Consider the following 27,540-nt stretch of genomic DNA (forward strand, 5'->3'; position numbering starts at 1 on the left):
CAGACACAGCCTCCCTCCCTGGACAGCGTGGCGTCCACGCAGGCCGTACTCACGCTCTACTGGTCAGCGCGCCCGCGCTGTCCACCTTAGGTCAGCTGCTTGCCGTCGTGACTCCAGCGGAACTCGGGGTCCGGGCTGCCGACGGCCACGCAGGGCAGGGACGTGGAGCCGCCGTACGGCAGTGACACGTCTGGGGGACACAAAGCGTCAGCGGGGTCGGTGGTGAAGAATGCGTCGTAACCAACGATGGCGAGCTGCATTGTGTTCGAAGAAAACGGCCATAACGCGGTTCAAGACAGTTGGCAGCCCCGAGGTCTGCAGGACTGGGCCATATCATCGTCAGCGACGGTGAGTTGTGCCGCATTCGACGATGGCACTCTTGCCCACGGCTGAACACCAACAGTGTGCGATGGTGACAAGAATGCGGCATACCGCAGTCCGCGCTAGTGTCCAGCGTGAGCCGTACGACACTGAGTTGTGCCGCAAGCTGCGGTGGTCAACACTGGGTGATGCTGCAGGTCGCGGAGGTGACGAGAGTGAGTCATGCCGTAGTCTGCGCCGGTGACGAGAGTGAGTCAAGCCGTAGTCTGCGCTGGTTGCGAGAGTGAGTCGTGTCGTAGTCTGCCGTAGTCTGCACTGGTGACGAGGGTGAGTCATGCCAAAGTCTGTGCTGGTGCCGATAGTGAGTCTGTCGTAGTCTGCGCTGGTGACGAGAGTGAGTCATGCCGTAGTCTGCTCTGGTGCCGATAGTGAGTCTGTCGTAGTCTGCGCTGGTGCCGATAGTGAGCCTGCCGTAGTCTGCGCTGATGCCGATAGTGAGCCTGCCGTAGTCTGCTCTGGTGCCGATAGTGAGTCTGTCGTAGTCTGCGCTGGCGACGAGAGTGAGTCATGTCGTAGTCTGCGCTGGTGACGAGAGTGAGTCATGCCGCAGTCTGCGCTGGTGCCGATAGTGAGCCTGCCGTAGTCTGCGCTGATGCCGATAGTGAGTCTGCCGTAGTCTGCGCTGGTGACGGGAGTGCGTCATGTCGTAGTATGTGCTGGTGACGGGAGTGAGTCAGGCCGTAGACGGCGCTAATGACGAGAGCGAGCCGTATGGAAACGAGCTGTGCCGTAGTGTTCGATGGTGACCAGACCAAGCATACCGCAGACCGGAGGGATGACGGGAACGAGCCTTACCGTAGTCCTCGATGGTGGCGCGCGGTGGGGAGCCGATCCGCAGTGTGACAACGCCCTCGTCCCGACCATACTCGTTCTCGGCGGCGCACGTGTACTGGCCGGCATCAGAACTCTTCAGCGAGAAGATGTGCAGCCGGCCAGAAGACACCTGGCTCGCGAGGCGACAGGTCAGACAGGTCAGACAGGTCAGACACAGCGAACAGGTGATATAGACGGGAGAAATAAGCAGGCCAGCTGAAGCGGGATAGCGTGCGGTACCGCTACAAGCCACAGAAAGTCACGGACGTTGCACAAGGTGGAAAACATGCACCTATACACCTGGAGGCTATAACATGCAAGGTCGCTTATTCATGAAAAGCTACGGAGTGAGGTTTACTGCCTGTTTATAAAATTGGTAACTTAAAAGTATCCTGTCACTTCAAATCGCTTTTCTGTTCTAATTTTTTTCAGCCACAACAATACAAAATTGACAAATCGGCCCAATCGGCGTTATGGGCTCCGGTATAAACATGTCGGTCGGTTTTCATCCGCTCTATAAAATCGCTACGCTATCGAGCACATAAATCAATTCATCCACATGGTTGCGGTGCCTACAGAAAGATGCATTCTATATATATATATATATATATATATATATATATATATATGTGTGTGTGTGTGTATGTGTGTGTGTGTGTTTTGAGTGTGTGTGGGGGGGGGGCTGGGGGTCGTCCCTGTAATATTTCTTTGGCGCTCCTTGGTCGTCGCCATCACACCTGCGATACCTCAGGTCATGTGAGCACATGCCATGCCAGGACATTCCTGCAACACACAGCAGTCTACCTTCTCAACAAGTAAGCAAATAGTCCCACTGTGAAACAATAATCACCGCATTGTTAACGATGAAGCTGTCTCTGGTGTGTCTCAGTCAGTCCCGGAAGGGATGTGCTTAAGGACTCCTAGCACTCGCAACCTTTCCAGGCCTTTGCACATTGGCCCTGTAGTCTGTAGTAGAATATATATATATATATATATATATATATATATATATATATATATATATATATATATATATATATATATATCTCTCTCTCTCTCTCTCTCTCGTGTGTGTGTGTGTGTGTGTGTGTGTGTGTGTGTGTGTGTGTGTATGTGTGTGTGTGTGTGTGTGTGTGTGTGTGTGTGTGTGTGTGTGTGTGTGTGTGTGTGTGTGTGTGTGTGTGTGTGTGTGTGTGTGTGTGTGTGTGTGTGTGTGTGTGTGTGTGTGTGTGTGTGTGTGTGTGTGTGTGTGTGTGTGTGTGTGTGTGTGTGTGTGTGTGTGTGTGTGTGTGTGTGTGTGTGTGTGTGTGTGTGTGTGTGTGTGTGTGTGTGTGTGTGTGTGTGTGTGTGCCTGCCTGTATGACCTGGCAGTGAAGGTGGCTGCTAACGACCCGTCAATCTCAGAGTGGCCGGGACAGGACAATGATAAAGTGCGTTGATATCCCCTTTTTTCATGACTGAGCCGGAGAACTCTTCGACGAGACAGCTGCTAGACTTCGGGTCAGTATCGCCGTGAAGCGGTGCTCACCTTGACCTGACCGGAAGTCTGAAGCGGGGCGGAGGAGCGCAGCCAGCTGACAGTCGGGGTGGGCTTTCCCGTGACGTTGCACCTCAGCGTCACCTGAAGACAAACACATCAATGCTACGCCGGACAGACGCCAACAACAGCATCGTCACCATCATCAGATGATCCGCGGTCGCGCTCCGTCAACTGAAAAACATCATCAACATTCCAGCCTATCACCACCAAACAACGGCCGACGTACAGGAAGGCGTACAAGCCCACCGAGGGGGCCGACCATTGGGGCGCCGTGGTCAGTGACCGCTTGGACCAGACGCATCGAGCCTCCGATCGAGGCGAGAGTCAGTGACCGTTTGGAACAGGCGCACCGAGCCTCCGATCGAGGCGAGAGTCAGTGACCGTTTCGACCAGACGCACCGAGCCTCCGATCGAGGCGAGAGTCAGTGACCATTTCGATCAGACGCACCGAGTCTCCGATTGAGGCGAGGGCGCTCTCGTTGGGGACGCGCACCAGCGGCGGCTCAGCGTATCGGATATACAGGCTCTTTGTCGCTGCGAAAGACAGGAAAGCTTCAGTGCATTGGCTGGGTGGTAAGCAAAAGAGGCCAGACGCTCCTATTACACACAGTGTAGACAGAGAAGTCAAGCATCACACACGCACGAAAATGTTACTAAGTTGCTTTGGATATACTCCAAATGTAACACCCTTATGACGTATATTAGCTATGATCCCTCCAGATGACCTATGAACCCTCTGGGCCCGCCCAATATGGCCCAGACTCTGACGCTGGGGCCGGCCAGGCAGCAAAACCGACCGCACTTTCTCTCCCTGCCCACAGCGGCTCATCCTGCTCCGACCACCGTGGTCCCGGTCTCCATGCTGGATATACAACCCGAGCGCAATGAGCTTGGTGATGTCCTGTCATGTCATGTGACGTCTTTCTGAAGAGATGAGTGACGAAACACCACACAAGGTTGAATCCCCCAAGAAAAGTCAACGAAGACAAAATACTGAAAATAGAACAGAATGCAGCAGGAGAACCGCTGACAAGCGACGGAACAAGGGGAAGGCAGCAACTGGAGCCAACGCCTTCTGAGTCCTCACGGCGTCGGTCGAATCACCGGGTTGCGAGCCACTAAAGCCGCTGGGAGGCGCCACTGACCGCTGCCGTACGGGTTGGTGCCGGTGCAGCTGTAGACGTCCTCGTCACTGGCCTGCGCGTTCGAGATGCGCAGAATGCTGTGCTCCAACTGCACTCGGCCGTCCTCGGACGGAGTCTGCGGCAGGTCAGTGAACTCAAGACTGCGCCAGTGTGGGCTGGGGACACGGGCGTGGGGCGGACGCGCGCATAGGTGCTGAGGACAGCAGACAGACAGACAGAGGATGGGGAGCGCTTAACGACGGGATTGGACGGGTGGGGAAAATAATGTAACGGGGAATTATGAATGGGGAAGCTGCGACGATGTGCGGAAATGGGCTGCCGGGGAGGCGAAGTGGGCGGAGAAAAAGAGCATTGCTTATGAGTGACATCCGAGACACGATCCAGATAAGCCCGCACACACATCTCACGCTTACCAATTCCCTTGATTCTCGTCGAACGGAGCAGAAACAGACGTTATGTTTTTGTTTCCGGCTGTAGTTTACGCTTTATCCAGCGCACTCAACAGCCAGATGTTTTAATTAGCAAAACACTTATTTCAAGAAGCACCGTTTTGCCGAGTACCCCGTTTCATCACATCGGAGCCGTCTGGCCCGTCGTCCGACCCCAAACATCCTCCCCTATCGTTCTGACTGTCAACCAGCCACGAAGGGAAAGTTGAAAACACGCTCGGCTCTTAAACAGCCACCTATTCAAGAGGAGACCAGCGCGATAAAAGCCCGTACTATAATGGTGCCGTGTCCTCTGGTCCAGACGACCTCCGGGTATGGCTTGCCGTAGGCTTGGCAGATGATGACCACCTGCTGTTGGGGCAGGAACACCGCGCCTGGCGTGTTGATGGACACCTTGGGCTTGCTGTGCACTTCCAGAGTGGTCTCAGAGGTCACGTTACCACCTGGGGTCAGGAAGCACGGGTCATCAGTGTCAAACGCGTTCCGGGTCAAAAGGGTCAGCCACATTCAGACAAAAGGATTTGCGATAGCTGAGGCTACTCCAGGTCGTGCCACATCATACGAGAGCTTATTGCTAGATGGTTTCCCCAAAAGGCTTTGTTAAGTTAAGTCGATCGCGGTGCCTTCTGTGACGCGAGAACAGCATGGATGTAAATTCCAGACAGTTTTCGGTTAAATGAAGCGCCGATCGTCTACATGGAAGTGAAGCGATACTCTGACCTGTTGAGTGTAACCAGATGCAAACATGACATCGACATACATCACATAAACAGCCTGTGGACCAATGGACCGCCGCAGGCTCTCAACAATATGTCAGCTGTAAGTCTCATCATGGCTGTATATTTGTTATAGTACTGTCTTATGTATTTTAGCTATCGACATGCAACGAGCGTTGAGTCAACGACGACATCCACCACACCTGGAACGGCAGACTAACAAGCCTTTGTGATTAAAATAAATTTAGAGGGGAACAAATGTGCCCCAAAACGTTTGAACTCTCAATGTTACAGCTTGACCTTGAGTTCTTATCAAAGTCTGGCGCTCCAATTTCGAGGTACCCCTGAGTGTTTTGTTCATAGCCGCGGCGCATTAATGCGAACGATGGTCTGCTGTTGATTATCTTGAGCCGAACCGCAAAACTCTTAAAGTCATGGCTTAACCATGAGGAAAGGTTGAAATTCAGGGCGCCAATCTATGAACCCTTCTTACGTTTCTCAAATCCCGACACTGGGTCAATATAAAGGTAATAGGCTTTTGAATTCGTGCGGCGCGATGATGCGCAAAACATGTTCCTTGCCTACACCCTGGTGATTCTGACGTTTTCTCTAGTTCACCACGTCATCTCTGGATGACGGAAATACAACATAAGATGATCTGCGGCAGCTCTTCTTATTTAGCCATCGCATCGATACGAGGGCTTTTACGGCTTCGAGGTAAAACGGTTATTTCCACAGGCCTTAAATATTGATGGTGCATTCTCTCCGCCCTTACCACCCTTTCAAGCATGAGCAATCTTCCAAAGCTGGTCGCCACAACGATCGGTGCACACTTCATGGACAGACGTGCAAACGTGAGTCCAGTGAAAGAGCGTGACTCATACAGACACCAAGTCAGACGACGAAAACAACTGCCGGCCCTGGTTCCCTGGTTTTCCGACGGAGGTCACGTACCCACGACCACAAGTTGGCAAGCGGCACAAATGGCGCGCGGCGGCCGTGTTCGGACGCGTGCGGCGGCGCCTTTACCTTCGTTGGCGGCCGTGCAGGCGTAGCGGCCGGCGCTGGTCAGCGCGGCGGCTGGGATGTGCAGGTAGTCGGTGGTGTCGGGCCGGCGCAGCGCCCGGCCACTGTGGAACCACTCTGGCGGTGGAGCGGTGGGGCGGGTGGGGGTACGGGTCACGGGCGCGGCGGACGAGACGACGGCCACGCGGCAGGGAGCAGGCGAACGGGCATCAATATCGGCAGGGGCGCGCAAGGTGCGGCATCTCGTTCGGGAACAGAAACAGGTATGCCGTCTCTGCCGAAACGGGTTTCCGCTATATCATACAGATGCGACATCTCATCGAGACAGGAAATTATGTAGGTACCTTCCTAACCTGAGGTCACATGGGATTGTGTCAGATAGGTGCATATGGAATGGCTCGAATCGCTTGGTGGCGCCGCTGCCAGGTCTTCACTAGCCGGGCCCAGCCTGGCTGTCAGTTGATATGAGACGGTGTGACAAAGGACGGTCTGTTGCCAACGTGTCAGCATGAGTACGTCACCACCTCACGCCTGCCGGGAGGCGCCGAATGCTTCTGAGGCGCGCCGCTCATGTTTTGTATCGTCTGTTTACTCAATATTATACACATCTGGATGAGTAGGGTGCCAACTCCGCGAACCCGGCATGAACGTTCGACCATGCGCTGACACTTGCATCATTTCGAGCACTGGGACACAACTCGAACTTTGCCCTCTCCTAATCGTTCACGCGCCAGCTTTCATCCCTTCTCTTGCATCGTGCGCTGCTGCCAACTCTCTACCCCCCCCCCCCTCCCCCCCTCCCCCCCGGTATCGCAACTCGACAAAGATCAAACACCGTTGTACCGTTCCTCGCGAAGTTTCGCCCTGTATTCCCCGCAGCATTCCACGACAACCAGCGCGCTCCGTCCGCTGCATCGTATCCCCAGCAGCTATCCCGTTCGCTGTGGTGCGCCGCCCGCGTGCTCGGCGCTCTCCGCTCCTGACACGCCCCAACACGTACCGGCACGTCCGCCAGGTGACGTTGTAAGGTGTTGATGACGTGACGTCACATGCGAGGTAGACAGGCCGACCTTCCAGCACGGTGACGTTCCGCGGCGTCGTCACATTCGGTGGCGGCGCTGTAGCATTGGAACGGAAATCGGCCGTTGTTGATAACGGCAGTTGATAAATCATTGGCTGTCCCAAATGGCGCGCATTTGCAGCCTCACACTCAACAAAAAAATTTCGGACCGATGGCCCTTCAATTCTAAAGAATTCACGATTAGTTGTACCTTATAAATTCATAGCCGTCAAATATCTCATAACTTCCAAGGACCGGCGATTAAGGATCGGCATTCCATCCGTGGCCAGTCTGCATCAATAAGCACAAGCCCCGCAGAAGTCGAAGCGCAGGCGGCCTATGGTGGCACCCACCTAGCACCAACAGCTTCACTGTCTGGAACACCTTGCCGAAGGCGTTGCGAGCCATGCAGATGTAGTCGCCGGCGTCAGTCGGCTTGACGTCTGCCATGTTCAGGTGCAGCAGACGGGACCGTGATGACTGACTGTGGACGTAGCGGCCGGCGCGCCGTGAGACGGACTGCGGTGTCATCTCGGAGCCAATCGCCGCGTCTCAAATTCTGTCAATCCAGTTCGTCGACGCTTGTGCCAGTTGGTAGCAGTCAAACGCTTAAGGCGGGATTTGCATGGCGACGTACTTCATGAAGGTATTGATCGTGACGTTTTTGTTCTGCTGACATAAGACAAATGTTTCCAGCGGCCCTCTCACGGACAACGCGCAGACAGCCGACTTAAATTTCCGCAGACCCCGCAACAGCTCCAGCCGCCCAGACCGCCTATCACATAGGCGATGGGCGGTCTAGTTGGTGAAGTTGGTGATACCTGTAGTTGGTGAAGGCGCTGAACGGCTGGTATTCGAAGAACCAGCCGGCCGTCATGGGCAGGTACGACCGCACCCGGCAGGGGATCGTCACGTTGGCTCCCAGGTGACCCTTGACCTCGGACGGCGCGACCAGCGTCGGCTTCCCTGCGTCAGGCCCCGCCGTAGCCAAAGGGTTACACGGACGCATGGGTAGAACAACGGCCGATGTTGTCCGGACTGGCTGGAGCAAGCATACCTGGCATTTACAACACGGCACGTTTCACAGAGTGCCACTCGTACGGTGGCTTACATCGGCTTCAGTCGTGACCATCGATCAAGAACAGCTTATGGCTTATGGCGTATAGCGCATCCAGGCTTATGGCGTATCTAACACGGAAGTACCGTCCAACAACAAACAGTTCGCCTGCATCCACCGTGGCATGCACGCGTTGTGTACGGTGTCGCCCACGGGGAACCTGATTAAGCAAATACGTGGCTACGCGGCTAATGGCGCGGAATGTTGATGGTCGTAGGCCAGATAGCGGCGGGTGTGATGGCGGCGGACCTATCTGGACGGCGGAGACGGCCGACGTCTCGCGCTGCAACGGCGATCCGTCCTCATGGGCGCCCTGAACCTGCAACACGCCGGCCATCGTCTCAACAGCGCTTCAGCCGGTGGTGCGCGGCCACGGGTCTACCGCGGCGTGAATGACCAGGGCAAGTTTGGAATAGTCCAATAATAATAATAAAAAATATAGATATAATATAAATAATAAATATAATATAATAAAAATATAACTACAATATAACTAATAAAAAATATAATAATAATAGAAATATAATAGTCCAACAATAATAATAAAAAATAGTGTTAAATTTCAGACTTGGATCTACAGGGCAGTGATTTGAGTACGACAAAGCTGTTGGCGTGTGAGCCTGTCTTGAAAGGTGCACTGGCTGGTCGTATATGGAAACATCCGCTATGAGATAAATCAAGAGGGATGGGGTCATCAAGTCACCAGGGTACTTTGTTGTCGGCACATACATGTACGGAAGACTCTATATCAAAACAAGCAACCACAGAAATATGCAGACCTCCCCGCTCTCGAGTGTGCGAGGACCTGGCACTTGATTCAATAAAAACTGAACCTCGTCCTTCAAGGTACTGAGGCCAATGCTACAGATCAAAATGGGATCACTGCTGAAATGACCCCCTCCATCCCTAACATCGCTCCCCACCATAAAGGAGCTAATGAAACAAACTGCAATGGAAAATCATATAAGCAGTTTTTATCATACTCAATAGTGTGTGCATCATGCAATGCACACACTATTGACTGTGATAAAAACGCACACCACAATCGATAATAGCGAAAAACTGCGAAGGCCTCGTAGAGCCAGTATGACTAGCGACGGTTTTTCATTTCATGACAGAGGTGTCTGGTTCAAACCTAGCCTTGACCACGCTTGACCGGCACTGCTCACCTTGACGCGGAACAGGTCGTCTGGAGGGACGAACGGTCCGCCGCGGAACACGCCGTCTGGCTCGCGCTCGCCGAGGTCGACCGTCCGCAGCACCTGCCCCTCCAGAGAGGTGAGCTCGGCCTGCCTCATCTCCAGCGCCTCGCTGGCGTTCACCGGCCGCACCAGCAGGTAGTTGGTCTCGTCTACCGGCGGAAGGCGGCGGGTCAGCGTGTCGGGGATGAGCGGGTCCTGGAGCGCACCAGTTGAGACTCGGACAGCTCTCATTGAGGCACATCAGACTGCACACATGAGTCGCCATGCACCTGATGACCGCGTGCACAAAGCCATGGTGCAGCTCAGCCCGCCTCTGTGATCTCGTCCCGGTAATTCCCGTTGTCCAGTGATACCGCTCGCTCCAGCTGGGTGAGATTCCGTTGTTTGGTCTCTCGCAGGTTCCCCGGTTGACAGCTACTACACTCACTACTACAGCTACTACACTCACTTCTACAGCTGCTACACTCACTACTACAGCTACTACACTCACTTCTACAGCTACTACACTCCCTTCCACAGCTACTACACTCACTACTACAACTACTACACTCACTTCTACAGCTACTACGCTCACTACTACAGCTACTGCACTCACTACTACAGCTACTACACTCACTACTACAGCTACTACACTCACTTCTACAGCTACTACACTCACTACTACAGCTACTACACACTTCTACAGCTACTACACTTACTACTACAGCTACTACACTCACTTCTACAGCTACTACACTCACTACTACAGCTACTATACTCACTACTACTGCTACTACACTCACTTCTACAGCTACTACACTCACTACTGCAGCTACTACACTCACTACTACAGCTACTACACTCATTACTACAGCTGCTACACTCACTACCACAGCTACTACACTCACACACTCACAACACACTCACAACAGCAACAACTACACTCACAACAGCTACTCACTCTGCACGGGCCGGTTCAGGGCGCCACTGAGACTGCCATCTTCATCTAGGGTGAAGCCGAACTCGAAGGTGACGCCGCTGATGGCTGTGGCCCGCATGGTGAAGGGCGAGTCGTCCTCCGTCTCTACCGTTACGGTGTAACGCCCTGGTGGAGCAAACAGGGTACTGGTTGCAGAAATTTGTCGGGCTGATGTGCTGTGAAATAACCTGCAAGACATGTAGGCTAAGGAAGTGAAGCACCTCCTGGAACTTTGTACAGAAGGAAGCGAATCAAGATGGAAAGCTCAAAAGGAACAATGTTTCACGTTCACTCAACAGGTTAGCCGATGGTGGCCCGACGTTCGAAGAAGCGGTGAGTGCAGGACAGCATGACGAGCGGACCCAAACAGCCCGCGGCGGTGACTGACCGACGCCACCCTGCGGCAGTCCTGCCCGAGCGCTCATGTCGCGGACCACCGCCCACACCGGCCGCCCACAGAGTACACAAACAGGCGGAAGGACCGGAGCAGCCGCGGCTCCGCTCACAGCCTCACCCGGCTTCGGGTCCTGGATGTTGACGACCTTGACCTTGGGCAGGTCCAAGATCAGGTCGCCGGTGACTTTCTCCTGGTTTTCACTCTCGCGAATGGTAACCTCGGGCCGGTTGCCTGTGAGCGAAGAGAAACGGCGGGCGGGCTCACCCATCTAGAGAAGTAAACATCAGCCCTCATAGGGCACGGTTTGTTTAGTTCAGCGACATTAAGTAAGTAGCTGGATGTCACATCACTGTACGGCTGAGGATCTATTCACCGGACGAGGGCGGTGAAATATGACTGGTAAACAGAAGCGGGCGGCTGCTGCACGGACCTGACACAGAGACGGTGAACTCGTCCAGACTCTTGTCCACGTGGAAGTTGACGACAGGCACCGAGGGCGGGTCAGCCTCCGCATCCTCTGACGGCGCGGGGTCATGGTCTACCGCTGCCAGACTGACCTGCAAACACCGATCGGTCACCAGCCAGGATCAACAGAGTGCGGTGCAAGGACGTGAGATGTGGCTATCAATAGGTGGCTGACAGTGTGCTTATGGCCGGGGAGTGTTAAGGCGTACATGCCTGGTGAAGGTGGTCTTAACACCTAAGGACTTAAAATACTGTGTTGGTGCACCGCCATGTCGCAGATAATCAAAATTGTGTGGCATGTTCCTGTAACAACACAGCATCGTTTTCGCTCATGCACAGAAAATGTTATTAATTGGAATGATATGAGGCACGCTGACATATGTGTACAACAGATACCGACATTATTCTTTAGATAGTGTATCGTTCAATTACTTTAGCCAGACACGTTCTTCTTCGTCTTCAACTTAAAACAGGCATAGCTTGAAAACCGATGACCACTGTATGGGCGCATGCATCAATGAGAACTGCTCGCCCAAGCAGCAAACAACGCGCCCCACGGTCCGTTCTCACGTTTGGACGCGGTCGGCGAGGGTCTTGCCTGCCGCGCAGATAGCCCGCCTTCTGCAGAAGCGTGGAGCCAAGCACTCAAGCACGGTGTAAGCAGCGGCTTATCACAATCACTTCAGGCACCAAGCAGCAGAGCACAGCCAAGCAGCAGAATTCACAGCAGCATACGGTGCGGGTGTGTAAATGTGGTGACCAGGTGCTAGGTGTCTAGGTGCTAAGTCATCTATAATACGATGCGGCGCGTGTTGCTGCGCAGAAGCGCATCACGTTGTCGTGGCGGTAGCGGTGGAAGCATATTTATCACAGGCAGGCAAAATATGGGCAACCGATAGAAAACATCCACCCACAGGGGGAACAGTTTTACCGCGTTGCACACTGTACCGCGCGGGTGAAAACAGCACTTCACGAATACCATACTCTGATGGAAAAAGGTGCATCAACGAAAATGTTTTACCGGCCGGGGGAGGTGCATATGCATACACTGGCATAGATATGTGGAGAAAGTCAGAATGTGAAAGTCATTTAAAGCTGAAAGCGGCGGGGTTTGCGGCACGCGACGGCAGCGTCGCCAGGTCTGACCTTGCCGGGCCGGAGGGACTCTCGGACGAACTCCAGCACCTGCTGCACGCTGTCCTTCTGCATGTGGAACACGTGGCCGGATGTGACGGCGGCAATGCGCTGGAACACGGCCTGGCCAGGCCCGTCGGGGTCTTCGCAGTTGCCCGTCAGCACGAACACGATCTGAAGTCAGGCGTCAGCCACACGGGGTCACGGGTCAACCGGGCGGGCTCCGGGGTCAGCTGGCTGAGGTCAAGGTCAGCCGACTGAGGTCCGAGGTCAGCCAGCTGGGCTCTGGGGCCAGCCGGCTAGGTCAAGGGTTACGGGGTCGCTCTCTGGGGCTACATGATGAACCAGACTTGCTGGGGTCACACACGGTACCGAGAGAACGGATGCTGAGAGGCTGACAGGCGAAGTGCCTTCATCGCGCATCGGCTTCAAACAACCTAGGATAACCAACACAATGTTCTGGTTCAGGGTACATCCAGGCACCGATGTTTCCAGCCCAGGAGGTCTGCGACGGCGAGTTTGTCAAGCTAAATGCCAAGGATCGTGTTTTCATGACAACCCTTAATGCGAAGAACCAATTCACTTCTAGCTCAATGGCATGAAACAAATTCTGCCATACATGGAAGGACGCGATTGCATTCAATTTGAGGGACGCACTCTTTCTGCATTTGTTCCGCATTTGTACCTGCACTTCATTTCATCTGCACAAATAACAATCATCTTTGCATGTCTTATCATGACAATGTTTCATGCTTCCATTCCACGGCGTGCCAATGGATTTAAAGTACTGCAATTTATCCAAACCTATGAATATGTGTATTCAAGGTGCTCCAGCGCAAAGCGATGCACAGTTGCCCAGCACGCCAAAGGCATCATGAAGTACATTCCCACCCGTCTCAACGGAAAAGATATGCACGCGCGGCGCAGTTCCGCAATGGCACGATGCGCCGCTTATCTCTGCAGACTTCACCCCACGCCTGCAAGGCCTCAGCGACACCGGCTCCATGTCACGCTGTCCAGCCGGGGCCGAGCGACAGGCATATATCCACGGCTCACGTGCGGCGACTTGTCACTGATGAGCGACAGGATCTCCTCCAGCAGGTGGTAGTCCTTGGCACTGGCGTCGGTGAAGACGTAGATGTGCGAGCCCGGCAGGGCCCTCTCCAGAGCCAGCTTCAGGCCTGGACGTCCGGATGACCGTCAGCACGGAAGGGTGCGGAGTAGTGGGCGAGATGTGCACACAGGAAGACCACTCTGGTGAGGACACAGGACAGGGGAGGAACCCAGGCGATTGATGACGTAGCGGTCGCTGCAGTAGGTACACACGGCTCCGAGGAAGCATCACACCGACCACGCGGGAAAGGTCAGCATGTTTGCTAGATTATATACGGACGGCCTTGAGGACCGCGTCGTGGACGATGACAGCGCGTAGTCGGCGGCTCGGGCGTTCTCGGGATGTCACCGAACAGTTCTGTCGTCCCCTACCCCGCGTGACTTCATAGTGTGGAGGCCGCGGGCGGATATGTTTATCATTAGCCGTCGTGTGTTGCCCACCGCTCTACCGCTCTTATGGCAGGGGACTCGTGATGACGCGCTGTTTACTCTCGTGCAGCACTTGAGCATGGTGTGAGACGAGCAAGCGACCGCAAACGACCGAGACCACATGTCGGCGTCCTTCGAAAGTCACCAGGCGGAAGGAGAAACGTCCGTGAACAAAACACCCTCGTCAGCACAGCGCCAGCTTTTTCACAGCTGTCGGTTGTGAAACATGCGTCACAAACGAAGCAAAACAAGACGTCAGAGACGTTTCTAATGTAACAAAAATCAAATGATCTATTCAAACTGTTGCCCATGGTGTAAATAGAGAATGCTGCAAGACATGCGCCCACTCCCAATTTCTAGCCATCCTCGTAAATGGATAAATAAAACTGACGCTAACAATTGTACTAATGCGGGCGTCTTGAAGCGCTCGACATAGGCCAGCCTCCATGCGGTTGGCCCGCCGCGGCTCCCGCCGAGGACCCCTTACCGGTGAGCGCCATTTCGGGACAGTCGCCGCCTCCGCGCACGTCCAGCGTCTTCAGGTTGTCGTAGAACTGGTGGTAGTCGTCGGTGACGATGGCTGGCCCGATCACTGCAGTCGGCAAGAGAAGGGCCGCTGATCAATAAACAGACGCAGGCAGCGGGAGGATCACGAGAGGCTCGATGACAGCTGGGCTTTCCGTACATCAGGCGCGTCAGATCGCCTATCGTCGGGGCTTGGGGGAGGGGAGGGGGGGGGGGGGACGGGAGCCTGGCTGCCCGTGCAGCCGTCGGCAGCCCGGTGCAGTCCACTAAGGCGCGTGAGTACGTCATCACCGCAGAGGACGAAAACCATTCGTTGACAAGATGAGAGGAAACACGTGTGCCCGGCACTTTACCGTAATAGTCATTTCAGATAACTTGAAACATTTTTCATTTGTTACCGCGCACAGGGGCGAATCCAGAGGGAGAGGGCACGGGGAGATGGACCCCCCCCCCCCTTGGGCCCCGAAGGGGCCCATTGGCTCCGAGCGGCCCACAGTCAGCCGAACTGGTGGAGTTTGTTATCACAAAACGCAACAAACTGTGTATCTCTGGACCTCCAGGCGACCAAGAACAGTTGTAAGCGAAAGTGAAGGGCGTATGAGAAGTCAAAAAAGTATTCAGTAATTGCAAAGGTTGTGAACTGGAAATAACAAGCCCCACTACACTGTCTACGGCCCCCATGCTGTTTCCGGGGACCTATATGCCCACTTGCAGGATCATGCCGATCGTTAAGGAGCATTCCGCGTTGCCCTTCATTTCTTTGCATTTGCTCGGAGGACCCTGCGCTGTTGTTGGGGCCCTTCCTGCTACCGTGTCGGGGCAATCTTGTCAATCACGGGCCCTTCCACCGATTTTTTCCATTCGCCAGAAAGTCTCTGTGAGCTATAGCCGGGGTCCCATATCTTAGCCTACCGGGGTGTTCTCGGTTGCTCAGGGGCCCTTTACCTGGGTCTCGGTTAACCTACCGACGCCCTTGCGATATGCCCATGGGCCCTTTCCATCGGTCTAGGGCGTCTCCAATTTTCTGTCACTTGCTTAGAGCCCTACACTCTTGTCGGGGGCCCATCTAATGGCCCGCTTGGACACACTCAGTCGTTCGGGGGCCCTCCACACTGGGTCCGGGGTACTTCTTTTCTGCATGGGGGCCCTACGGCCTTGCGGGGAGGCCTATCTGATAACCTGCTCGGGTACATTCGATCGTTCGGGGGTCCTCTACATTGGGCCTTGGACCAGTGCTGTTTGAATCGGGCCCTACGCACTTGTCGGGGGCGCCTCTGTTCGCGTCCTCGGCCACACTGGTTTGCTGGAGGGGGGGGGGGGGGGCTGCACACTGCTTCTTGGTGTTTGAATTTAGGGCCCTCTGCTCCCATCGGGGTCATCTGATGACCTGTTCGGGCACAATCCACCTTTCGGGGCCCCCTCGCACTGGGCTTTAGGTACTTCTTATTTTAATGGTGGGCTTTACGCTCCTGTCGGGGCCCTTCTGATAAGATTCTCGGGCCCATTCGATCATGGGGGCCTCTACATCTGGTTTTGGGTACCTCCTTTTTGAATGGAGGGCCCTCCACTCTTTTCGAGGTCCCTATCTGTTAACTTGCTGTCGCGTCCTGGATTATTCGGGACCCTCTTCATCGTGTCGTGGGTATTTCATATTTGAACGGAAGGCCCTCCCCATCTGTTAATCTGTTCGGGCACACTCCAATATGCGGCGACCCTTCACATTGTCTCCTGGGCGCTACCTATCTGAATGGAGGGCCATATGCACTTGTCGGGGACCCATCTGATCGCCGCTTTGGCCACACTGGATTGTTCGGGGGCCCTATATGTTGGTTTGGTGTTTGAATTTAGGGCCCTACACTGCTGTCTGGGCCACCTGATAATCTGCTCGAGAATACCCCATCTTTCGGGGGCCATCCGCACTGGGTTTTGGGTACTTCTCATTTCAATGGAGGACTCTGTGCTCTTGACGGAGGCCCTTTATGTTAACTTACCCTGACACACTCGGCCATTCGGGGCCCTCTGCATGGGGTCTTGAAAACTTCCTGTTTGAATGGAGGGCCTTACGCTCTTTTTGGGAACCTTATCTGCCAACCTGCTCTGGCACACTCGATCATTCGGGGGCCCTCTACATTGGATCTTGGGTAATATCTATTTGAATTGAGGGCCCTACGCTCTTGACGGGACCCTTTATAATAACCTGTCCGGACGCTCTCGATCGTTCAGAGCCCTACACATCGCGTTGTGAGCATTTCTTACTTGAATGGATGATCCCATGTTCTTGGCGAGCCCCATCTATTAAGCTGCTCGGGCCTGTGGTGGATGCAGAGGGTTGGCAAGGCACAGCACCATGTCCCATGGACCCTGCCGAGGCGGACCTAAAAGCTCCGAAGGGGCCCATTATCGGCCGGACGGGCGCAGTTTTCCTACAACAAAAACACAACAAAATTGGGTGCCTTTGGGCCTTCAGACGACCAAAAACCCCTGTCAGCAAACAAGCAAACAAAGTTTAATCCTCGTTAATTGAAAAACGATGTTGTTTGGGGGAACTTTTGGGGCTCATTGCGCTGTCTAGAGGCATTACGCTGTTGGTTGCCTGGCCCTATATGTCCACTCGCCGGATCAACCTGATTGTGATCTGATTTTCCGTGGCTGCATATGCCAGGGTACACTCAGTTGCTCAGGAGCCCTTCAGATAAGTCTCGTGTTATTTCCACTTGTTTGGAGGGCCTTGTGCTGTTGCTAAGGCTTTTTCAAGGTAAGGTACGGAAACACTCAATGCTCAGGAGCCCCCTACTTTGATCGAGGGCTCTCTCCCTTGGGTCTCGTTTGCGGAGGACTCTTCACTCCTATCGAGGCTCGTGTTGTTAACCTGCCCGTGCACTCTTGATCGCACAGGGGTATCTATTTATGGTCTTGGATAATCCCCCTCTGCTAGGAAGGTCCTGTGCTCCGGCTGGGGCCTTGTATGTCAGCCTGCCAAGGCACTGCCGATCGTTTAGGGGCCACCACGCTGGTCTTGGGTTCTTTTTGCTTGCCCTGCGGGCCCTATACTTGTTGACGGGAGCCACTTTGTTGGCCTCCTGTGACACCCATGATCGTTCGGGTTCCGTCCTTATTGGCCTTGGCGCCTTCGCCTTAGGCAGCAGCCGAATATGCACCGATGAAGTTTTATGCGCAATTGCCAAACGTAATTCTACATGCCGACGATGTCGTATGTGTCATTTCCATTGCCTATGTGACATTGATTATACGAGTGCATCACGTTCTTAACACATTTGACTGCTAGAACATGCTGTACTCCTTTATAACAAAGGAAAAATTCCGCATTAGTCATCAGCTATTAGCTGAGCACATCGCACAGCCGCCTAGCCGTAAATACATAAGCTAGGAATCAAGTCCATGCTTGGTTTTGACGGTTGTTAGCAGCCAACTCGAGTTTATTTTGCCTGTTGTTCCGAAGCACTTAGCCTGAAAATCGCAGCATTTGACTTGATCTGTAGAAAGTGAGTGAGCTTTATGTGCATGCATGCTTAGCATGCCTAGCTTAATTGGGCTGTGCATAGTAGGATGTGTTTCCGTATTTATGAAATAAATGAATAAGTAAATGCATATACGTATATACCCATATATACATGCACATATACGTACACACACATACATACCTACACACACACATATATATATATATATATATATATATATATATATATATATATATATTATTGCATACGTCTTGTCTTAAAATGCAATGACCGAAATGCAAGTATATTTACTGAAAGGGTCCCAAACTCCAGGGGCCCCACAATGTTGCGTGCCCCCCTCCCTTGACGAAATCCTGGATCTGCCCTTGGTCACGCAACTGTTGCTCACTTAAGACTAGCTATGTTTAGCAATGCTGATCCCAAAATTGTTCCACGCAGTCCACATCAACTTCGGAGGCCATCGACGAGGGTAATTTCCCTCCTGGACGATTTTCATCCAAGACATGAATCAGGACAAGGTCATCAACTGCGGCCTCGTCTCGTTCGACCAGACCGAGATCTGGCCCCGCATCCAGAGCCCGCTGATCCCCATCGGCAAGATGCTGCTCAACAGGAGCCCCAGGTAAAACTTCGCCTAGGTGAAGCAGCTGGCCTTCGCGCCGGCCAACATGCCGCCGAGCGTCGAGGCCGGTCCGCACAGGATGCTGCAGGGTCACCTCTTTTCATACCCGGACACGCACCGGCACCGGCTGGGGCCCAGCTACTTGCAAATTCCGGTCAAATGCCCGGTCAAGACGCGCGCGCACGACTACCAGCGCGGCGGGCCCATGTGCATCAACGAGAACCAGGCGGGCGAGCACGATCACCTTCCCAACAGCTTCAGCTGTCTGCAGGAGTGCCGAAGGCGAGGCAGGCCGAGAGCAAGCAGGTGGTTAAGGGCTAGGCGAGCAGGTACAACGAGTCAGACAACAACACGTCCCAGGAGCGTGCCCCTGGGAGCAGACGCTGAAGGAGGAGCGCTAGCGCCTTGCCGACAACATGGGTGGCCGCGCCAGTGACACACAGCCCTTCATACAGGCCGACATCATTAAGCACTGAAGAATGTTGTGCGAGTTCTTCGGGAAGTCGCATTCGTGACGCTCGTCTCAAACACGACACTCCCAAGAAGGCCGGGGAGCTGAAGACGCTGCTGGCGTAAACGGAAGATGGTGGAGGACGAGGCCATGCAGATGAATATGAGTATGTTGACGAACTTGGTGGTGTAACAAAATGCGGTGGTGATATCCATAAAGTTCGTTGTCAGTTCAGCGCGCCAGATCTGTCTTTCCCTTTTCCATATTTCCAAGGAGCTGGAGAGGGTGTAGTGAGTTTTTTAAAAGTCGTTATTTTTCGAAAATATATGCAATAACTGTTGTGAAAAACGACCAACTGGAGCTACAGGAATGTAACCAGTGCAATACGCCCCCCCCCCCCTCTCTCCCCCACCTCTCTCTTTCTCTCTCCCTCTCCCTCTTTCTCTCTCTCTCTCTCTCTCGCTAATAATAATAATAATAATAATAAAGGCCAACACTTCCGTTTGGACTCCAATAGCTTGAGAGCCATCGGTGGTAGATTCCGAAACCTCATATGTTATGAATCGGCGTGGCGAAAGGAAGGTGTATATTACACGGTGACGCATATCGAATGGGCGGTATGGCACGAGGAAGCTTGCTGCATAGAATCAGCATTAGTGATGATCGGCTTCGCGTCGTTTTGGGGGGTTACTAGAGCAGCGAAGAATATCGGCCCCCGCGCGCTATCGATCGTAAATCCGGCATGTACGAGGACCCATAGAGTAAAATCTACAATATAACGATAAAAACTTGCGAATACAAATTGACTGATGGCTCCAAGAAGTGTCCTATCTGACTATTGATCTGCCGCGTTTCGCAATTACAGCAAGTGACGAATAGTAAGTGATAAGGTGAGTATCAATAGGCGGATGACCCCAGGATGTGCACACTTTCTTCCCAACCTGGTAGAGCGGCACCAAAATTCAACCTGATTCTGTGAACAGGTCGTCCTGGCGCAGAAAGGCCTCGCTACTGATAATAGCTGCAAGTTTTAGGAGAAGCAGCATGAAGAGTCAAGGATTCACAAGAAGGCGCACGCCGACCCAGACCCAGAAGACTGTAAACTGAGGACTGTATACGGAATACTGAGGCTGTGAGGTACTCATTCAAGCCTCTCGACAGCCGGGAGCCATCATGACTGCTAGCGCACAACTTGGCGTTTAGACAAGGCGCACTCACCATGCTCCCATGAAACCTGAAGACCTCATGCTCAAGTCTCGGAGCCCTTGGTTATATGAAATATCCTTCTCCATCACGTAACTCTGCGTTGGTTTGCAGACCGGTAGTTCCAGTTCGCTATCATTTTTAGTAGACACGGAATGCTCTTCGAGAGCTTGCGTTAAGGTTAGTCATTACCGATCATAGTTTGTTGCCAGTACACTGAACCCATCACTCCCTTAAAACAACCCAAATTTAACGTTCGATGCTTTGCCAAACGATCCTAACATGCCATGCTTACGGTACGTTGCACTGCAAAGTACCTTTTTGAGCCGTTACTAATGAACAGGCGACCAGGAGTGCCCCCTCCCCTTTTTGAGCCGTCACTAATGAACAGGCGACCAGGAGTGCCCCCTCCCCTTTTTGAGCCGTCACTAATGAACAGGCGACCAGGAGTGCCCCCTCCCCTTTTTGAGTCGTCACCCATGAACAGGCAACCAGGAGTGCCCCCTCCCCCTTTTTGAGTCGTCACTTAAGAACAGGCGACCAGGAGTGCCCCCTCCCCCTATTTGAGCCGGCACAAATGAACAGGCGGCCAGGAGTGCCCCTCCTCTTTTTGAGCCGTCACTCATGGACAGGCGACAGGAGTGCCCTTCCCCTATCCCTGTGACAAAAACAACTATGCGTTAATACCAGAGAACACTGAAAGCAAGTCACGGCACTTCCAGTTAAAAAAAGTGAAAGCAAGCGTAAAGAAGCGTACAAAGAAGATTGGGGTCATTGCTAGCAGTGCACATTAATGCAATAGAATGACAGTCAGCAAATCACTGCCTGCTAACTGTCAACTCGGATGTTTTTGTTTTTATTCGCACATTCATTCTGTGGCAGTCTCACAGATCAGGGGGGCCTATCTTGTTCAAATTTTCGAGCGAAGTCTATGTGCCGGGTCTCCATGAAGTCTACCAAGCTGAGCAATGCTTGTTGCTGGGTAGCACTAAAGGAGAAAGCAGCAGCTATGACGATGACATGATGACGTGGCAGTCAACGAGACAATCTGGGTATGAGGTGATTGGGGATCTGTATTTGCTAGCCATCTGTTTGAGATTTGTCGTGTATGTTTGACTTGTTTGATATACGTTTGACATAAATTTGATTGATGTTTAGATTGATTGCTTACACTATGTTGAATATTTTTGAAGGACTAATTCTTCTGTGATGTTCTTGATATAACTTTGTAAGTCAATGAGCATGCATAACTGGAGATCTTGGTGATACATTAGTATCCCGTGAGCGATGGCCGAGCGGTGTTGCACCGCCCATACAATACACACTTTCTGTGAATGGCTGGTTAAAATGACATCTGTTTATTGCTATTATGTTCGAGACTTCACATAGTTCAAATATAACATCCTCATAAGAAAGGTTTGCATTAAAGTACGCTTAACGCGCGCTCGGGAGGGGGTCAATTTGACCACGGAAGGTTTTTCCGGAATGATATTCGAACGATGTGTCGGGGTCGCGCCAAATTTGCATAATTGTGGACAATTGAATAGCGGAGCATCTGGTACTAAAAATGTAGGTGTACTTTGTAAGGTCACTGACCTACGGCAGGTCAAATTCGGGCCAGCTACGATCAGCTGCGACAATTTCTAGGGAATCGTTCAATCTGATGCGACCACGGAGTATTAGACAAAGCCGTAGATCTCTGTGATGGTTTCGTAGACAACACAACAATGACATTAATCAATTCCGTTGATCTAGGGCCAAGTATGAAGCTCAGACCAAGGTCAAAACTAGCCTGGTTTGCTACACTAGAGCTTGTCGTGCGGGGTAGTTTGTGGTGCTCGTTTTGATTTATTGATAACATAAGCTGCATAATATATTTTCCATGGACTTTTAAATGTCAGAATAGGTCACTGACATAAAACGACCCACGTCAGCATTTTGTTTTTAGGCACCATGCTGCCCAACGTAATCCTTGACGTTTATCCAAATGCAAACATCAAAGCAGTCTAGTATAATTTCGGCCACCAAGGCCTTTTACCTTCTTAGAAAGATCACCCAAGGCCACTGACCTTTTACAAGCACAAGTGACCTTTTACCCAGAACAGGTATTTGGGTTTATGGTGTCATGTCATTGGGGCTTTATGACGCACTCAGCTGCTGAGGCTATATGGCGTCGCCTGCCTCCCACCCTGGCAGGAAGGGCGGACACCGCGGGGAATCGAACCCCGTACCTCTTATTTTATTTTTATGGTAACTATTATAGTATGTTTTGTAATTTTACATTTATTTATTTTTATTTTATTATTATTATTATTTAATATTATCACTATTTATTATTATTATTATTTAATATTATCATTATTTATTATTATTATTTATTTTATTTATCATATTTATTATCATTATTTATTTATTATAGTATTTTTATGGTTTATGGTAGCTGCATGGGAAGGTCTCGGGGTACTTCGGACACCAATCTGGAACTTCATATGGTTTGACCTTAGTTGACCCAAAGAGCATAGCCTGGGAGCCTCAAGTTTTAGCACGAGTGAGTTCACCTACAAAAACGCCCTGTGAATTTAGCGCCTCTAGCTCTCTTGGTTTCTGAGATATCAAGGGGTCAAATTGACCCCCAACCCGGCAAAGGGTATTCAACCGGCGCCAGGGCGCGGGTCAAAATGCTCAGAAAGCTGGGATTGCGGCACATAAACATGATATAATTCTCGGTAAACAGAGACATGAAGATAAACATGCAGCCCTCTCCTTTAATATTTGCTTAGCAAACTGCTCTCACCATTAGCCAACTACTGGTCATGCTAAGGCAGGCTTTCTCGCATGGCGTTCTTTGTCATGACTTATAAAATTTAAAGCTGCAGACGCATACCTCCAACCGTTGCGCGTCACACGTCATACCCGTCCGCCAACACCAACCGGCCAATTATCCTTTATCGGCCTAAACCAGTGCTGGCAGCATATGACCTGAACCATCGGCATCGAGCACCGTTCTGCCGTCACGCGCAGACGCCAGCCGACAGAGCAGCTCCGCGCCCCCGGCTGCCCGTTCCGCCCGCGAGGTCGGACTGGCCGCAGCGGGTACGGCCCGCGGCCGACGAACGGCGTGCTCGTGTGAGGCCGCTTCCCCGCCGGGGGTGGGCGAAGCACGCCGGCGGCCCGTGCCGCCCGCGAGGTCGGACTGGCCGCAGCGGGTACGGCCCGGACGGCGCCGGCCGACCCGCGGCCGACGGGCGGCATGCCCGTGTGAGCCCGCTTCCCCGCCGGGGGTGGGGGAAGCACGCCGGCGGCCCGTGCAGCCCGCGTCTCCGCCGCGCCCGTCGGGCCGGATGTGTTCAGCGTCATACTTGGTCAGCGCTGCCTCCGTCTGTCGGGGGTTTCCCAGCAGACAGGCAGCTCGCCGACGGCCGGTGTCCGTGTCCGGCCTGCACCGACGGCCGGTGTCCGTGTCCGGCCTGCACTGACGGTTCGACCTGACCCGGCCCGGACGCCTGCCGCGGCAGCCACTATCAGCCGTCTTGTTAGGCCTCACCAGCGGGCACCGGCCAGCGATGAGCGAGCGCTGGCTATCAGCTGCATATGCACGACGGAGTGCGCGTAGTTTTGCAGTCGATATCGCGTGTTATAAACAAGAATCCCGTCCAGGCAGGCCGCGACATGGTTAGCAGATCATTCGCAGCGAGCACGGCCGCTCAGCACATGGCAGAGCGTTATTTGAACGGCATTAGTCGCACCAACGTCATTTCGACGGGCTGAGGCTTTGAATATGACCAGACGTACCCGGCTACCGGGGGCGCTTCGGAGCAAAGACCAAGAGGAACGACAACAAGTGATCTTAGGAACGTGTTCTCTGCTGATTTCCGGCAATCACGTAGGGTAACTATCGTCATTGCCACTTCTATGATCACAACGACGTTGACACAGCATACTTTCACTGAAGTTCAGGGTGACAAAAACGAATAAAACCCGGTCGCCGCGTACTGATACGGAGGGACGCCAGCAACTGTTGCGACGCAATAGCTGTCTTAAAACGTGCGCAAGCCCGCATGGCTGTACTGCGGTCAGCGAACCTTGCGGCGCCAGAACTGGAACTGACCTTTGGCCGGGTAAAGCAGTGGTTTCCAACCAACTGCGCGGCAATTGAGAGGAGATCACAGGCATACTAAGAAACGGTTTGAAATAATCATCAATGGTGCCCCCACAAAAATGAAATGAAATGTCCGCAACGGGCCTGACTCAGTACCTGCTGACACTCCCAGGTGGTTCAGGAGCCCCGGAGATGATTGAGAGCGATGAAGAATGATATCAGCCCCGAAGGACCTAGGAGGTCTCTGAGGAACCCAGATGCTCCTAACAAGATCAGGGACCATGAACAGTTGGACCAGTTGGACCGGTCGTAAGGTGGATTCAATATTGCATAAAAGTTCTGCGATCGTCCTTGTGCCCGACAAAGTCGAGGTGCAGAAAAGCCGAGCCACTCGATACAAAAAATGAGACTTGAGCGGTTCGGCGGCACCCGAATGGACCAGAGAAAATGAGACTTGAATGGTTCGGCGGCACACATATGGATCAGAGAAGCACAAATAAGACGTTAACACGGCCGGGAGCCCCTGACTTGCTAGGCGCCCCTTCTGAAAGCACAGTGGTTCGGACAGTTTCACACTAAGGAGTGCGATGGTCCCGAGTGGTTAAGTGCGCTTGAAATGTTTCAAGAGCACCCCAGATTGTGGTCAGTGATCATATTACAGTGATCTTACAAAGCATCAAAGGTCCCAAGGTGTTATTTCTAGTCCAGCGAGACGGGCAAAAGGACATGGAATATTAGACAAGACAATAATGGCTAGGGCACCAGAGTAGACATAAATCCCTGGCAAGGTCAGAGGATTCCCGGGGCTGACCCGGCGTTCCAAGAAAACAGCGAACAGACGAGGCTCTGAAAAGGGTCCACGGGCCTATGGTCAGACGCATGCACTGGGAAGGCTCGGCTCAGATGTACTGGAGGCGACTGCAGGACTGCACATTCATTAACACGCGCCCGGATGGCCGGCTAGATATCCTTCGCTCGGGTGGGGGTCAAGTTGACCCCTCTGAGATCTCGGGAACTAAGATGGCTGGAGGCACCAAACTTGCAAGGTGTGTTGAACTGTACGTGAACTCACTTATGTCAAAGTTTCAGGTTCCTAAGTCATGACCTTCGGGTCAAAAAGTCCAACAAGGTCAAGTTCCAGATTGGTCTCCAAAGTGCCGTCAGAACCTAGATAACCGTTACTAAGCAAAAAGTCACGTGTTCATTTAAGGTCAGTGAACCTGTTTGAACTTTTGAAGGTCGAGGTGACCAAAATAATGCAAGGTTGCATTGGGCTTTGCACTTGACTAAGCGACAAAGATTACGCTAGTCAGTATGCTCCTAAAACAAAATGTTGACATGGGTCATTTTAGGTCAATGACCTATTCTGACCTCTAAGAAGTCTATGGATGATGTATAATGCGGTTCCTGCTATCAATAAATTTGAAATGAGCACTAGAAACCATCCCACACAGCAAGCCCTAGAGTAACAAAACAGGCTGGTTTTGACCTTGGTGTGACTTTCATACCTGACCTTAAGTCAATGTAATATGCTCATTCAACTGTTGTGTTGCCTAAGAAAGCATCTCAGAGATGTATGGTTCCGTCTGACACTCCGCTGTTGGATCAGATTGAAGGATTCCCTACAAATTGCGTTCGCTGAAGCCATCGCCTGAATTTAGCCTGTCATAGGTCAGCGACCTTACAAGGCACATCTAAATTTTATGCCAAACGATCCGCTATTAAACTGTCTACAGCTATGCGAAATTTGGCGCAGCTGCGCCACGCCGTTAGAAAATCATTCTGAAAACCCTTCGGGGGGGATCAATTTGATCCCCCCCCTGAGCTCGTGCTAAGGATTCCGTCAGTCCTGGAAGTCAGGGTATCCGTCATGATGGTCAAAGGGCACTTCAAGAACGCACGCTGTTCAAGCCGCAATGTGACAAAACGTTAGAAAGCCTCCTGGCCATTTCACAGGACGCCCACAGGCTGTTGAAACGTCCCAGACCCTCACATCGGCGCTCCAAGTGAATACCGGAAAACTCGTTCCGATATCATGGGCTACCGAAGCCAGGAGGACGAGACATGATATACGCTACTCGCTTATGATTCACCATAACTTGCTCCAACCGGCCCGGCACAGCACCGGCTCAGCGATTGACAGAACCTACTGACATGGGTCACGATAAGTCGCTCAGACAGAGGTTCTCTGCTACTGGGCACCGTCACTGACCTGGGTCGTGATAGGGCACCAGGATGAAGTTCTCGATGCGGTGCGAGTCGGCCGCCACCACCACCTGCAGCACCTTCTCCACGCCTCGGATCAAGCGGCGCAGGTCGTCGTACATGGAGCCGGTCGAGTCGAACACGACGCCGAGCGAGACGCGGCTGCGGTCGCCCTCGGCCTGCGCCGCCTCGCCCAGGTGGCCCAGCGCCTCGCCCACACTATGCACGCGCAGCACGGCTACCGGCGCGCTGAGCTCGGCGACGGCGGCGGCGCCGGCGGCGCACACAGCCAGCGCGGCGGCCAGCAGCATGTCGAGGCGTGCGGCGCGCGACGCGGCGGCGCGGCCTCTGCGGCGGCGGCCGCGCCGCGCCCGACACCGGCGCGAACGATAAACAAACGGCGGCGACGGACGAGGGTAGCAGGCGGCCGTGTCCCGAGCGCCGGCGATAGGCCGCCGCCGCCGCCGCCGCCGCCGTCGCCCGCGCTGACATCAGCCGGGCGGCGGCGGCGGCGGCACAGAGGGGCGCCGGTGACGCCCGGTGAGCACGTGCCGGCGACCGCCGCGTCGCGCCCACCCGCGGCGAAGGTGTGGGTAGAGCTACGCCTGGATCTGGCTGAGTTACGCCGGTGCCGCTGAAGAAATACAGTACGCGATGAGGTGTACGCCACCGTTTGCTTGCAGGAATTCTTGCCGCTCGGGTCCAAATTGTTTTGCGAGAGGCTTGAGAACACACCAAAGTGGGCGAGCGGCTCCATGGGGTTAATCAAACCGAAGTGAGTGTGTCACCGCCCACCAGGCCCATTCCGCTGCCACATCTCTGTACTGCACGCACAGGGGAGCTCTGCCACGTACTCTGCCATCAAGCGGGGAAGAAGGCGATACGCACTGCAGTGAAATAAGCGGGGAGCTTAATATCCGAACCTTCAAACAACACATCCTCAGCCCTTGGCACTGCCGTTGACAGGTCTGGAAACACCCATATCTTGTGGAATTAATTAGTTATTCC

The 27,540-nt window shown here is 53.2% G+C and overlaps 2 protein-coding genes across 2 annotated transcripts in view; both read right to left on the reverse strand.

Moving 5' to 3' along the window:
- Positions 1–98, reverse strand: part of LOC119100071 (hemicentin-2) — a 38,835-nt gene extending 38,737 nt beyond the window's left edge. The window contains exon 1 of the mRNA XM_037223186.1: positions 54–98. The gene's annotated coding sequence lies outside the window, so the exon portion shown is untranslated. The remainder of the gene's footprint in view (positions 1–53) is intronic.
- LOC119100072 (hemicentin-1) lies at positions 87–26,835 on the reverse strand. Its single transcript, XM_037223187.1, has 18 exons — positions 26,540–26,835; positions 14,433–14,537; positions 13,460–13,584; positions 12,416–12,577; positions 11,235–11,361; positions 10,922–11,035; positions 10,390–10,533; positions 9,417–9,598; positions 8,497–8,566; positions 7,952–8,096; positions 7,484–7,614; positions 7,071–7,188; positions 6,108–6,187; positions 4,602–4,771; positions 3,880–3,994; positions 3,183–3,268; positions 1,177–1,324; positions 87–190 (listed from the first exon to the last, which is right to left on the reverse strand). The coding sequence occupies exons 1-18, from the start codon at positions 26,652–26,654 to the stop codon at positions 87–89; spliced, it is 2,241 nt and encodes a 746-aa protein (XP_037079082.1). The 5' UTR covers positions 26,655–26,835.
- Positions 26,836–27,540: the final 705 nt, after the last annotated feature.

The sequence above is a fragment of the Pollicipes pollicipes genome, unplaced genomic scaffold (genome assembly GCF_011947565.3).
Source record: "Pollicipes pollicipes isolate AB1234 unplaced genomic scaffold, Ppol_2.1 Scaffold_4881;HRSCAF=5763_pilon_pilon_pilon, whole genome shotgun sequence".
Lineage (NCBI taxonomy): Eukaryota > Metazoa > Arthropoda > Thecostraca > Pollicipedomorpha > Pollicipedidae > Pollicipes > Pollicipes pollicipes.